The following is a 14633-nucleotide window of genomic DNA, read 5'->3' on the forward strand; positions in this document are numbered from 1 at the left end:
ATGGGGCGAGGGGAGGGGAGGGAAAACGGTGGAAAATGTTTGCTGTGCTTTTATACAATTGTTATTTACTGTATAATGTTCTGATTTGCAAACTGAAAACCAATAGAAAAATAAGAAATAAAGTGCTGCATTGTTGTCACCAGTGAGGGTAGGATGGAGCGGGAGATTGACAGGCGGATTGGTGCAGCATCAGCAGTAATGTGGACATTGTACCGGACCGTTGTGGTGAAGAGGGAGCTGAGCGGGAGGCAAAGCTCTCAGTTTACCAGTCAGTCTTGGTTTCAACCCTCACCTATGCTCATGAGCTTTGGGTAGTGACTGACATGGTGAGATGGCGGATACAAGCGGCTGAAATGAGTTTCCTCCGTAGGGTGTCTGGGCTCAGCCTTAGAGATAGGGTGAGGAGCTCGGACATCTGGAGGGAGCTCGGAGTAGGGCTGCTGCTCCTTCGTGTCGAAAGGAGCCAGTTGAGGCGGTTCGGGCATCTGATTAGGATGCCTCCTGGGCGCCTTCCTTTGGAGGTTTTCCGAGCACAGCCAACTGGGAGGAGACCCGGGGGTAGACCCAGAACTCGCTGGAGGGACTACATGTCCAATCTGGCCTGGGAACGTCTTGGGATCCCCCAGGAGGAGCTGGAGGGCGTTGCTGGGGAGAGGGACGTCTGGAGTGCCCTACTGAGCTTGCTGCCACTGTGACCCGACCCCGGAGAAGCGGCTGAAGATGAATGAATGAATGAGTGAATGGTTGTCATCAGGTGAGACAGTACATGGATTAGGGAAGGAATAAGAAAGAAGGAATAAGAAGGAAGGAATAAGAAAGCAGACATGTCACAGTGCTTCTTAATGGCAAGTTAGCAGATAAAGCTTTATTATGTCTGCAGTGCTGCCAGTAAAGGTTAATATATCAAACATCCATGAAGTTAATCCATTTATCTATTTCTGATACATATAAAATCACTACAAAATGTCACTCTAGTTTTGTATGACCACAATGTGGATTTTCAACATTCACACAATAAACCCACTTAGTAAAAAAAAAACAAAAAACAAATCTCAGCCCTTCACATCTACTTGTTCGTGGCAACAAGAAGGCAGGATATCGAGGAAGAGGACTTGTAAAACCGACTGAATGCTTCCTCTTGTGGAACAATAAGACGCTTTTCTGTCAAAGAAAACGAAAGAAGATCTGAATAAATAAAAAAAAAGGAGACACAGATTTTCTGTGAAGAGCAGTCGCAGCGGAGCTTTTCCTGATGATCACTTTGTCGTTTTCCAGCACTTTGAGACGTTTTCCCGCACATGAAGGTTCGACCAGGCACTACATCGTTTCACCCCGTGTACACTTTGTTTCTTCCTCACACATCATCACCTTGAACAGTAACAATAAAGAGAGAGGGGCTGGGGGAGGTGACATCACAGCTCTAAACCACAGCTCCATACCTGCGTAACACATAACTCGTGGTGCGGCCTCATGCACCTGGTTTCCACTGGATACGGGGCTGCTGCAGGCTCAGGCCTGCGGTGTCAGCGAGCGCGGTGGGGAAGAGGGAGGCGTTAATGACTTGGCACTAGGCGTGAGTGTTCAGCTCCGTCCACTTGAACAGGCTACAGTGTTTGCATCTTTAGTGCATCCGGGAGGGCGGGAGGGTGTGGGCCGACAGCGGAGGTGCTGTTCAGAGGAGACGGGGGAGCGGCCGCGTTAAGGGACGGTGACGTGGAAGGGACTGCCGGGCACGTTCTCGTCCCCCCATTTGACGATGAGGATGTAATTGCCCTGCTCCTTCACGGTGTATGTGACGTTGTACATCCTGTTGCCCATGTGTTTGACGTACACCTCTTCACAGGGGGTCTTGGGTCCGTGGACCCCCACCATTAACATGTTAGTGCCTGCAGAGGGAAGGACAAACGTGGTCAGCGGTAGTGTTTAATGGTGTGTGCATTTGTTTTTTGTTTTTGGATTTTTACCCCTTTCCCCCCCAATTGTATCTGGCCAATCACCCAACTCTTCCGAGCTGCCCCGGTCTCTCCTTCACCCTCTCTGCCAATCCGGGGAGGGCTGCAGACTACCACATGCCTCCTCCCATACATGTGGAGTCGCCAGCCACTTCTTTTCACCTGAGAGTGAAGAGTTTCACCAGGGGGATGTAGCACGTGGGAGGATCACGCTATTCCCCCCCCCAGTTCCCCCTCCCCCCCGAACAGGCGCCCTGACCAACCAAAGGAGGCGCCCAAAATAGCAAAATTGCTGTGGCCCAGACCTGTCCCACTCCCGACACTTCATCCAGCTCACATACCGTGTGGAATGATGGCACTTGGGTGGTCCACTCCTGTTTGCCAGATCTGGGCCAGAACCAAGCCATAGCAATGCCACATGTGCCACATATTTACCTAAGGTGGCCCATATTAGTTTTGTGGTATTTGGGCCATATTCACCATTTACCACATGGGCCACTTCAGGGTCACATCCAGATCACATGTTGCCGAGAGCACCGCATCTTTGCCAAAAAAGGCCCACGTTTGATTTGGCATATTTGGGCCATATTTGCTATTATACATGTGGGCCACTTCAGGCTCACATCCATTTTGTCAGGGCCAGAAGAAGGCCATCAGTGCTGCATCATTGTCTGAAGTGGCCCACATCCGGATGCTGTCTGGGGCTAGTGCAGCGACCAGGACACACACCCACATCCAGCTTCCCACTCGCAGACACGGCCAACTGTGTCTGTACGGACGCCATACCAAGCCGGAGGTAGCACAGGGATTCAATCCGGCGATTCCTGTGTTGGTAGACAACGGAATAGACCGCTACACTACCCGGACGCCCGGTGTGTGCATTTGTGTGTGTCTGTGTGGATTTGTCTATGGCCTCTCACCTGCTTTGCTGCAGTCTACCGTGAAAGTGTTCTTCTGTCCAACGAAGGCCTTCGACAGACCGGCTCCCATGGAGATCACTTTGCTGGCGTCTGAGGAAAATTTAGGCAAGGAGCCAAATGCCGCGCCCATGGCTGACGACTTGGTGACAGTTTCGACAAGAACAGACGACGTCTCATGCAGACTATGACCGCCGGATAGACGGGCTCCTAAAGTGACGATAAAGGAGAGAGACAAAAGGGAATTTGAAGAGCTTTTGTTAGGGAATTGTGGGTATTTACACTCACTGGCCACTTTATTAGGTACACCTTGCTAGTACCGGGTTGGACCCCCTTTTGCCTTCAGAACTGCCTGAATCCTTCGTGGCATAGATTCAACAAGGTACTGGAAACATTCCTCAGAGAGTTTGGTCCATATTGACATGATAGCATCACGCAGTTGCTGCAGATTTGTCGGCTGCACATCCATGATGCGAATCTCCCGGTCCACCACATCCCAAGGGTGCTCTATTGGATTGAGATCTGGTGACTGTGGAGGCCATTTGAGTACAGTGAACTCATTGTCATGTTCAAGAAACCAGTCTGAGATGATTCGAGCTTTATAACATGGCGCGTTATCCTGCTGGAAGTAGCCATCAGAAGATGGGAACACTGTGGTCATAAAGGGACGGACATGGTCAGCAACAATACTCAGGTAGGCTGTGGCGTTGACACGATGCTCAGTTGGTACTAAGGGGCCCAAAGTGTGCCAAGAAAATATCCCCCACACCATTACACCACCACCACCAGCCTGAACCGTTGATACAAGGCAGGATGGATCCATGCTTTCATGTTGTTGATGCCAAATTCTGACCCTACCATCCGAATGTCGCAGCAGAAATCGAGACTCATCAGACCAGGCAACGTTTTTCCAATCTTCTATTGTCCAATTTTGGTGAGCCTGTGCAAATTGTAGCCTCAGTTTCCTGTTCTTAGCTGACAGGAGTGGCACCCGGTGTGGTCTTCTGCTGCTGTAGCCCATCTGCCTCAAGGTTCGACGTGTTGTGCGTTCAGAGATGCTCTTCTGCATACCTCGGTTGTAATGAGTGGTTATTTGAGTTACTGTTGCCTTTCTATCAGCTCGAACCAGTCTGGCCATTCTCCTCTGACCTCTGGCATCAACAAGGCATTTTCGCCCACAGAACTGCCGCTCACTGGATATTTTCTCTTTTTTGGACCATTCTCTATAAACCCTAGAGATGGTTGTGGGTGAAAATCCCAGTAGATCAGCAGTTTCTGAAATACTCAGACCAGCCCGTCTGGCACCAACAACCATGCCACGTTCAAAGTCACTTAAATCACCTTTCTTCCCCATTCTGATGCTCGGTTTGAACTGCAGCAGATCGTCTTGACCATGTCTACATGCCTAAATGCATTGAGTTGCTGCCATGTGATTGGCTGATTAGAAATTTGCGTTAATGAGCAGTTGGACAGGTGTGCCTAATAAAGTGGCCGGTGAGTGTATAAGGTTTGTAAAAAGAGGCACGTTCCTAGAATAAAAGGCAGTCCACAGAGACATGTCACAGCCTAATTGAGTGGTTGGATTTATGTTTGGCATCATCAATCACAGCTGTTCATTTGAGTTACACATTCTCCTTTATCATAATTGTGGTGTACCTGACCATTAAATGCATCGAGCCCCGTGGGCTGGTGCAGAAATCCCAACATGCATGTCAGAGTAATAGAGAGGGACAGACGCAGAAACACTGATTCTGATTAGATTATGAGGCTGAGATTCCATAATAAACCATTAAATGCTTCATATAAACAGATTTCAATATATATATATATATATAGTCATAAAAAGCATTTGTCTAATTGCAGTTTCCATCCCATCTGCTGAATCTGTGCGGCACGGAGGTCAACTTGGCCCACCTGAGACTTTGGCCTTGAAAGGACTGCCAACAATGTGCTGGGGTCCTCCGTATTTGATGGAGATGAGATAGTTTCCTGGGGCCATGGGGGTGTAGGTGACCTTGTAACCCTCAGGACACTCCTGGCAGTCCATCTTCACCTTAGATGGCCCGTCAATGGTAACAGACAGAGCTCCCGACCCAGCATTACACGTGTTCACAATAAACTCTGATGCCACACCTAGTGGAGATGACGGACAAGGGAAAAGATACTTTACATGATTTTTGTGGTCACACGAACAGTACAACCCTGGTTTGAATCCCGCAGCGAGTGGAAATATGCTCAGTTACACAACGTTTAGTGTGTCCAGATGAACTGATTCACCTTTCTGTGATTTCCTTACCTGGATTATTGAGCATGCATAAAGACAACTAAAATTAATCTAATTTATCTACACAAAATATAGTGAAAAGGCTCTTGGCAGCAGTATGACTGATACAATACCTGTGGATCCCCCCTCCAGGCCAGGCCCAAAGGCAGATACCATGCCCGGGTCTCCCACCTGGCCTGGGTCTCCCACGCGGATCTTGAAGGGGCTTCCGGGGATGTGGCTACTGTTGAAGCGAACGTCGATAGAATGGACCCCGTTCTCCCGCGGGATAAACCTGATAGCATGCTGATCTGCAGCAAGAAAACAATTAGTAGCAACACTAAAGGTTAGTCCCTTTAATAATGGCTTTTTTTTTACCATATTCTTATCACTTGTTACCCTCAGTATCAAATTTCCATCATATAATTTTGAAAAAGTCTTTCTTATCATCATCATCACTGATGTCCTTCTTTGGCTTAACCAGACATTCAAGCGATTGCTGCAAGCGGCTATTTTCACCATCTGAACTGTCAGTGTGGGTGTGCGGGTTTTACCGCTGTCTAATTCAGTGATGTAGCATTCCTCTATAGCTCCCGACGGGGTGTGGACCTTGGCATCAATCAGTCCCTTGGCTCCATTTAGCTGCACTGCAAATGAGGCCTCCTGCCCCACCTTGAGACCCATCTCCTGATGAAGGGATGGGGAAAGAAGTTGAGAAAGAATGAAAAGCAGGAACATGTTATCTGACTGCGTGTTGTACAAAGTAATGAGCAAATGAAGAACAGGAGCTTTTAGTAAGTGGGGGTGGGGGCAGTGGCGCCGGTCAATTATAAAATGCTCTTTGTTAAACGGTTAAAGCATCCCCACGAGTAGCCGATTCATACTTTCATGAGAGCAGCTAATCCCTGGATAGATGAGCAGATACAGAGACGCAGGCTGACAGATTTATACACCCCATTATAGGTCCCAGAGCAGACAGCCAGGCCTATATGCTAATAATAGATATGCTTGTAGCAAACAAGCACGGCACCTCAACATAGGGGATGCTGCATCAGTGGGTTTGAGATGGACAGTTCAGTTTATGAGAGAGGGAATCCTATTAATATACCTGTGACTTCAGCGACTCAACCAAAATTACAGAAGTAGTTTAATCTCTCTGAATAGCTTGTGCATGCTCTTCAACCCTATTTGCTGGTAGGGGCGTCCTGGTAGCATAGCGGTCTATTCCATTGCCTACCAACACGGGGATCGCCAGTTGGAATCCCTGTGTTACCTCCAGCTTGGTCGGGCATCCCTACAGACACAACTGGCCGTGTCTGTGGGTGGGAAGCTGGATGTGGGTATGTGGCCTGGTCACTGCACTAGCGCCGCCTCTGGTCGGTAGGGGTGCCTGTTCGGGGGGAGGAGGGGGAACTGGGGCGAATAGTGTGATCCTCCCATGCGCTATGTCCCCCTGGCGAAACTCCTCACTGTCAGGTGAAAAGAAGCAGCTGGTGACTCCACATGTATGGGAAGAGGCATGTGGTAGTCTGCAGCCCTCCCTGGATCGGCAGAGGGGGTTGGAGCAGCGACCGGGACGGCTTGGAAGAGTGGGGTAATTGGCCCCAATGTACACCCGTTAGCCAAGGGCTAGCGAGTCTATTTATCCATGATTGTTACACTACGTGCCTCCTTCAGGAAGCGTGTCCCCACGCTTCAGCATATCATCTCCCTCAAGCCTCTGGGCACACACACTTCTGACTGCCTCACGGTCTCACCATCCCACTTCTGACACCAAAGTAGCGAATTCGGGGGGCAGCCCGGGAACCACTGCAGCCAGGACGCGAACCCGGATCTCCCACACCATGGGTGACAATGTTAACCAGTCGACTAAAGGGTCCGACCCTTTATACAATTGGGGAGAAAAACAGGGGGAATCCTATGTGCTGGTGTGTGTGTGTGTGTGTGTGTGTGTGTGTGTGTGTGTGTGTGTGTGTGTGTGTGTGTGTGTGTGTGTGTGTGTGTGTGTTAAGGATGAGAATGTGTTCTTACCTGCAGGCTCGTGACTGTGAGGCGGCGAGCATCATCACACAGGGTGGCAATGGGAACAATGAAGGGGGAGTCTGGTATGTGCTCGTCATTGAACTTAATGGACACCTCATAGTCACCTGGAAGAGCAAAGAGAAGAGCTAGCCCACATCTCCACAGCCACGCCAGAGCTCTCAAGAGCATCAGAATAACCGTTTCACTTCTGATCAAATCTCCTACTGGAATAATAAGGCTGTTCTGCTTGGTAATATTTTTACTATAGCCAGCGTGTTCCTCACCAGGTTCCTGAACAACATAGGCCACACCACAGGATCCATCCTTCCTGTCTTCAAAGGTGATCTCAGCCTTACTGGGTCCTTCTACAGCGATGGAAAGACCACCAGCGCCTGCCTCTCTCGTCCAGATGCTAAATTCAGCTGTAAAAAGACACAGGGGTTACACTGGATTCTAGTGCTACTACACAGAACTGCATTCTAGTGTGAGCCCTTGAATTTAGCATCAATAAGTAGAGATGGAGGGAATATCAGCATGACCATAGCCTTTCTGCGAGCTATTCATCCTCATCCCCCCTGGATACAACCTGTTCCAACTCCTCCCCTCTGGTAGGCGCTACAGAGCACTGTACCCCAAAATCGGAATCAGAATTAGAAACAGAAACAACTTGTCATCTCATTCATGTACTTTCATACACAAGACAAAATTTTGTTTCTCCCAGCCTACAGCAGTGCAACACAAAGGACACAAAACACATATCCAAAAGAAAACGAATCCACCAAAAACATACAAAAACGGAGAGAACAAAGCAAAAAAAAAACAGCCAATAACACAGTCCATTCAGTAAATTTACAACAGTCCAAAAATGTCACTGTCCAGAGAACGAACACCAGCTAGGATGACTGTCGGAACTGCCGGTCTGCATGTGTTAGCAGTTAGCTTAGCCTGCCCCACTTCCACGTCCAGTCTGACCGCCCTCGGTGTTTCCTCCTCAGGCGTAGCTCCAGGCAGGGGCCGTGGTCCCTGGGCCCCCTGGACGCAGCAGACCAGGCTCCCTCAGCTGATCCTGGCTCTCCCAGCCAGACACCGCCAGATGGCTGCGACAGGCCTGCCACCTCCTCCAAATAAGCTGCTTCCTTTTCATTTGAGATCCGTCCCACCACAACTGTGTAGTCAGCAAACTTCATAATGGTACCGGAGCTGAGTTTGGCCACACAGTCATGTGTGTACAAGGAGTTCAGCAGAGGGCTCAACACACATCCTTGGGGGGCCCCAGTGCTGAGGATGATAGGCTTGGAGATGTGTCCACCTACCCTTACCACCTGAGGTCTGCTGTTATAGAAAATCCAGGATGCAGGTGGACACATATGTTTAGACCCAGGTTAGTCAGTTTACGGGTCAGCCTGGAAGACACAAGCGTGTTAAACGCTGAGCTAAAGTCTATAAACTCCAATTAACATAGTCCCCTCCCTTGAGAGAGTGTGGTGTGCAGTCCCTGGGAGAAGGCATCATATGTGGCACTTTGGGTGGCAATTTAAGTCGCAGGTGATCTTAAGGTGCTTGGTAGAGAGCAGCAGATGTAATCGTTTACTAACCTCTCAAAGCACTTCATGGCTACTGAGGTGAGGGCAACTGAGCGGTAGTCATTCAGGTAGGCAGGGGAAGTAATCTTTAGCAAGAATGGGACTGTTTGAAGCATGTGGAAACCACGAACTGGGCAAGAGAGAGGTTGAAGATCGTTGTGAAACACAGGAGCCAGGATGTTAGTGCAGGACTTGAGAACCCTCCCGGAGATGCGATCTGGACCGGCTACTTTCCTGGTGTTGACCCGCTTCAGTGCCCTCTTAACCTTGTGCTCTAATAAGATGAGTGGGCTCTCCGCTCCCAATGAGGTCCTGGCGCTGACCGCATTAACAGTCGCGTCAATGCTAGCCTTAGCATTAGCCTCAAACCAAGCATAAAAGACATTCAGCTCATTCGCCAGTGCAGTGTTGGTACTCACTGTTGGGGATCGTCTGTTATCGTCCGCAGACCCTGCCATATATGCCTAGAGTCATGTTGTTGGAACTGTGATTCCACTCTGTCCCTGTAGCTTAGCTTTGCATCCTTTATATCCTTCCTTAGCCTGTAGGATGCCTTTTTATATTCCACCATATCTCCACTGCCTAGTCCCGCATTGTACGCTGCAGCGTATAAACTAGTGCATTAACAATGTGGGTTTTAAATCACCCAGGAGGAGAACAGAGGGGGAGATGGCACATAGCTGGATCAGAAAATCAGAGAAGTCAGAGAGAAAGGAAGGGTTTGGATTGGGGGGGGGGGGTAGATGACCTGGGAGTGGGACAAAAGAGTTTGAATGCAGGGTGTTCGGTCGGAAGTGGGGCAGTGATGGAAATGGTGGTTGTTTTAATGTCAGTCCTTGAAATAACAGCAGCGGCACCTCCTCACCCCTGAAGACGAGGTTTGTCAATGTATGTGAATTCTGTGAGTCTGGTCTGGTTTAATGAGAAATAGTCCAGGAGTTTACACCACGTCTCACTGAGGCAAAGGAAGTCAAGGTTACTGTCAGTTATAAATTCCTTCAGAGTGAGGCTTTTGCTGAACAAAACCAGTTTCAGATGATTTTTTTTTGTGATAGGTTGTGAGGACTGAGGAAGGGCCGGACCTTGGACTGATGAACGTGTAATTTGTTATGGTGATGGTGGGGGAAATTATGTTTAAAGGTAAGGCTGTCAGGAATGGGAAGAAGTCGAACAGCAGTGTGATCATACCGCAAGGGGGAGCCGACATGAGCAAAGACTGTGACAATTGTTGTGGGGAAAGGGAAGAAGAGGGTTCAGGAAGGCACGTGTGTGATGTAAATAGTCAATCACGTGTCGCGGACAGAAAAGCGACTACCTACAGGTGAAGATCGTCTCTTCTATTAAGACAGGAACGCTCCCAAAACAAGTCAAAGTTGTGAATAAATTTGCACAAAATCTCATGATAATAGTACTACAACCTACCTGGTATCCCGGCCACCCCTCGGTCCAGACCAGTTCCCCCGGCTCGGACCTTGTGCGCCCCACCCTCTCCCAGGGGCCCAACAGTAAACTGGAAGGGACTCCCAGGAACATGCTGGCCCCGGTATTTGACATTAACAGTGTGAGGTCCCATCTCCTGCGGGATGAACCTGACGCTGTAGGTGCTGTCCTCTCCTCTGATGATCTCGGCATCTTCTGTCTTCCCACCCGGGCTGGTCACCTGAGCTGTCATCTCCTGAGTCCCTGCCTCGCCTTGGACAGGAAAAGGGGACAGGAAGATAATGGAGGGGGAGGAGGTGAAGGGAAGGGGAATACAAATGGAGGAAGATAAGGAGAAGGAAGAAGGAAAAGACGAATATGAATTAGATGCTTTCTCCCCCAGATATCAGTGAAAATGTTCAGATGTCAAATTTTCATAGAGGTCAGAGCAGGAAGCACTATGAGGTGCTGTCTGTCTCAAAGCTATCCAGCCGTGGCTAGCCATGAACAGCTAGCGCAGCACAACATAGCACCCCGTGCCGGACTGCAGTAAATTCCACACTGGCACAGGAGTTGGAATAGTGAGATTAATCCCACCTGACAAATACTCACATACACACTCACATACACAATGTGCATTCATTAAAAAAAAAAGTGAGGTTGTATGGTTGAAATGCCTATGAAATACCCCTACGCTCATTAAAACTGATTGAGGTGTTAATAAGTGTTATGGTTATCCCTAGTCTACCAGTTACCGTGATACATTTTTAGAGATAAGCTGTAGAAAGAAATATATGAAATATGCACAATAGAAATGTAGTTATACTGATACAGGGTGATGTAAGCATACACCCATATGCACACACATGCATACATTCGTATATTTCTATCTTTATGAGGATTCCTCATGACTACATTTATTCTCTAGCCCTTAACCCTAACCTTACCCATCAGAACTATATGTCTAACCTTAACCCTAACCCTAACCATCTATACATCTAACCTTAATCCTAACCTTAACCCTAAACCTAACCAACTATATGTCTAACCTTAACCCTAACCTTAACCATCAGAACTATATGTCTAACCTTAACCCTAACCATCTATACGTCTAACCTTAACCCTAACCAACTATATGTCTAACCTTAACCCTAACCCTAGCCCTAACCATCTATACGTCTAACCTTAACCAACTATATGTCTAACCCTGACCCTAATCCTGCCCACATTCACTGTCCAGCTGCCCACGTTCGCCCACATTCACCGTCCAGCATTATACCATCCCTCAGATCAGTAGGCCAGTGCTAAATAATTATAACTCATAACCCAAAAACCCAAACTCTTACCCAAAACTAACCCTAACCCTAACCTTAACCATCTATATGTCTAACCTTAACCATAACCCTAACCTTAACCATCTATACGTCTAACCTTAAACCTAACCTTAACCAACTATATGTCTAACCTTAACCCTAACCATAACCCTAAGCCTAACCCTTTATATGTCTAACTTCAACCTTAACCCCAACCTTAACCATCGGAACTATATGTCTAACCTTAACCTTAACCCTAACCCTAATCATCAGAACTATATGTCTAACCTTAACCTTAACCCTAACTCTAACCTTAACCCTAACCTTAACCATCAGAACTATATGTCTAACCTTAACCCTAACCTTAACCATCTATATATCTAACCTTAACCCTAACCCTAATCTTAACCCTAACCTTAACCATCAGAACTATGTCTAACCTTAACCCAAACCCTAACCTTAACCCTAACCTTTACCACCAGAACTATGTCTAACCTTAACCCTAACCTTAACCTTAACCTTAAACCTAACCCTAACCTTAACCATCAGAACTATATGTCTAACCTTAACCCTTACCCAAAACCTAACCTTAACCATCTATACGTCTAACCTTAACCCTAATCTTAACCATCAGAACTATGTCTAACCTTAACCCTAACCTTAACCATCATAACTATATGTATAACCTTAACCCTTGCCCTAACGTTAACCATCTATACATCTAACCTTAACCCTAACCCTAACCTTAACCATCTATATGTCTAACCTTAACCAACTATACGTCTAACTTTAACCCTAACCTTAATCTAATACCAATTTTTCTCCCTAATTGTTTCCGGCCAATCACCCTATCCCCAAGCCGTCCCAGTCGCTGCTCCACCCCCTCTGCCGATCCGGGGAGGGCTGCAGACTACCACATGCCTCCTCTGATACATGTGGAGTCATCAGCTGCTTCTTTTCACCTGACAGTGAGGAGTTTCACCGGGGGATGTAGTGCATGGGAGGATCACGCTATCCCCCCTCACCCCCCCGAACAGGCACCCCAACTGACCAGAGGAGGTGCTAGTGAAGGGACCAGGACACATAACCACATCTGGCTTCCCACCCGCAGACAGGGCCAACTGTGTCTGTAGGGATGCCCAACCAAGCCGGAGGTAACATGGGGATTCGAACCGGCGATCCCGAACCTAATACTAACTCTATTTCCAACCCTAAACCCAAGTCCTAACCCTAAAATAGATACTTAAAGAAGTGAGGACCAGCCAAAATGTTCTTACTTTCCAAAATTGTCCTCACTCAGGTGGTTAAAAACTCAAATTGGTCCTCACAAAGACAGAAGTACTACAACAACACACACACCCACACACACACACACACCCACCCACCCACCCACACACACACGCACGCACACACACACCCTCTTGCAGCGACTGTCTCTTGGCTGGTATCCCGCTGAAGCCAGTCAGGTTCTCTCTGCCCAGGAACTCTCCAAACACGTCCCGAAAAGGGTCACCCCCAACCTGGGTACTCTCCTCCACACGCACCTCCCTCTTGGTCTCACCTCCGTGTGTCTTACTGATCTCCGTGCGCTCTGTGCGCGTGTACGTGTGGCTACTGCGCGTGAACGTCCGCGTCAGGCGTTCCTGAGCTGAGACCATCTGAAACCAGTTACCTACGGGGCGGGATGAGCCGGGGTAGAGGAGGAAGGACAGAAACGGAAGAGGACGAGGGAAGATGACAGGAAGAGCAAAGGGATAAAATGCGCTTTGAGAAAGGCAAAGGGAGGCGTATATCAAGCCATACAGGAAGGAAACAGGATAGGTAAGAAGTTCAGCTTAGGTGGGAGAACCGTTAACCCAAACCTAACTCTAGGATTCTTCTATCTCACCTGGTATTTTCAGGTTGAGGTCACAGGTGCTGCCTATGGTGGCAATGGAGGGTGCCTGTCTCTTCCTGGTTATGCTCTCCTTCATCCTGCCCTCTCCAAATATTTTCACTGTAAATGGACTTCCTGTTGGAGTTGGACATGTCACCCATCAATTAAGCACTTGCACTACTAGTTACGAAAGGAACACTTTGAAAAAAAAGACACAATGAATTTTCATCAGTACCACATGATATGATATGATATATGATATGATATGATATATGATAGGATATGATATATGATATGACATGGTATGATATGGTATATGATATGGTATATGATATAATATATATGATGATAGATGATAGGATATGATATGACATGATATGATATATGATATGATATGATATGATGATGTGATATATGATATGATATGATATGATATGATGATGTGATAGAAAGACTAACTGGGACTATTGCAAAGTGAGATAGCCCTCTGGTCTCTGCCAGTGTTTTTGTACATTTTAGCCCATTTATTAAGGGTCATAACAGAGGATCATCCGTTTCCATCTCTTCCTGTCCTCTGCATCTTCCTCTGTCACACCAGCCACCTGCATGCCCTCCCTCACCACATCCATAAACCTCCTCTTTGGCCTTCCTCTTCTCCTCTTCCCTGGCAGCTCCATATTCAGCATCCTTCTCCCAATATACCCAGCATCTCTCCTCCACACATGTCCAAACCATCTTAATCTTACCTCTCTTGCTTTGTCTCCAAACCGTCCAACCTGAACTGTCCCTCTAATATACTCGTTCCTAATCCTGTCCTTCTTCATCACTCCCAAAGAAAATCTTATCATCTTCAACTCCGCCACCTCCAGCTCCACTTCCTGTCTTTTCATCAGTGACATTGTCTCCAAATCATATAACATAGCTGGCCTCACTACCATTTGTAAACCTTCCCTTTAACTCTTGTTGGTACCCTTCTGTCACAAATCACTCCTGACACTCTTCTCCACCCACTCCACCCTGCCTGCACTCTCTTCTTCACCTCTCTTCTGCACTCCCTGTTACACTGGACAGTTGACCCCAAGTATTTAAACTCATATGCCTTCGTCACCTCTACTCCTTGCATCCTCAGCATTCCACTGTCCTCCCTCGCATTCATGTGTATGTATTCCGTCTTGCTCCAACTGACTTTCATTCCTCTTCTCTCCAGTGCATACCTCCACCTCTCCAGGCTCTCCTCAACCTGCACCCTACTCTCGCTACAGATCACAATGTCATCCGCAGACTACAA

The 14633-nt window shown here is 47.8% G+C and overlaps 1 protein-coding gene across 1 annotated transcript in view; it reads right to left on the reverse strand.

Annotated features, from left to right (window-relative positions):
• Positions 1-848: 848 nt before the first annotated feature.
• Positions 849-14633, reverse strand: part of flncb (filamin C, gamma b (actin binding protein 280)) — a 164772-nt gene continuing 150987 nt past the window's right edge. The window contains exons 39-48 of the mRNA XM_056277281.1: positions 13358-13480; positions 12887-13141; positions 10160-10429; positions 7439-7576; positions 7164-7279; positions 5687-5819; positions 5267-5443; positions 4784-5002; positions 2873-3079; positions 849-1886 (exon numbers count right to left, since the gene is read on the reverse strand). Of these exons, the coding sequence (XP_056133256.1) occupies positions 1699-1886; positions 2873-3079; positions 4784-5002; positions 5267-5443; positions 5687-5819; positions 7164-7279; positions 7439-7576; positions 10160-10429; positions 12887-13141; positions 13358-13480 (1826 nt within the window). The 3' untranslated portion in view covers positions 849-1698. The remainder of the gene's footprint in view (positions 1887-2872; positions 3080-4783; positions 5003-5266; positions 5444-5686; positions 5820-7163; positions 7280-7438; positions 7577-10159; positions 10430-12886; positions 13142-13357; positions 13481-14633) is intronic.

The sequence above is a fragment of the Lampris incognitus genome, chromosome 3 (assembly GCF_029633865.1).
Source record: "Lampris incognitus isolate fLamInc1 chromosome 3, fLamInc1.hap2, whole genome shotgun sequence".
In the NCBI taxonomy this organism is placed as follows: domain Eukaryota; kingdom Metazoa; phylum Chordata; class Actinopteri; order Lampriformes; family Lampridae; genus Lampris; species Lampris incognitus.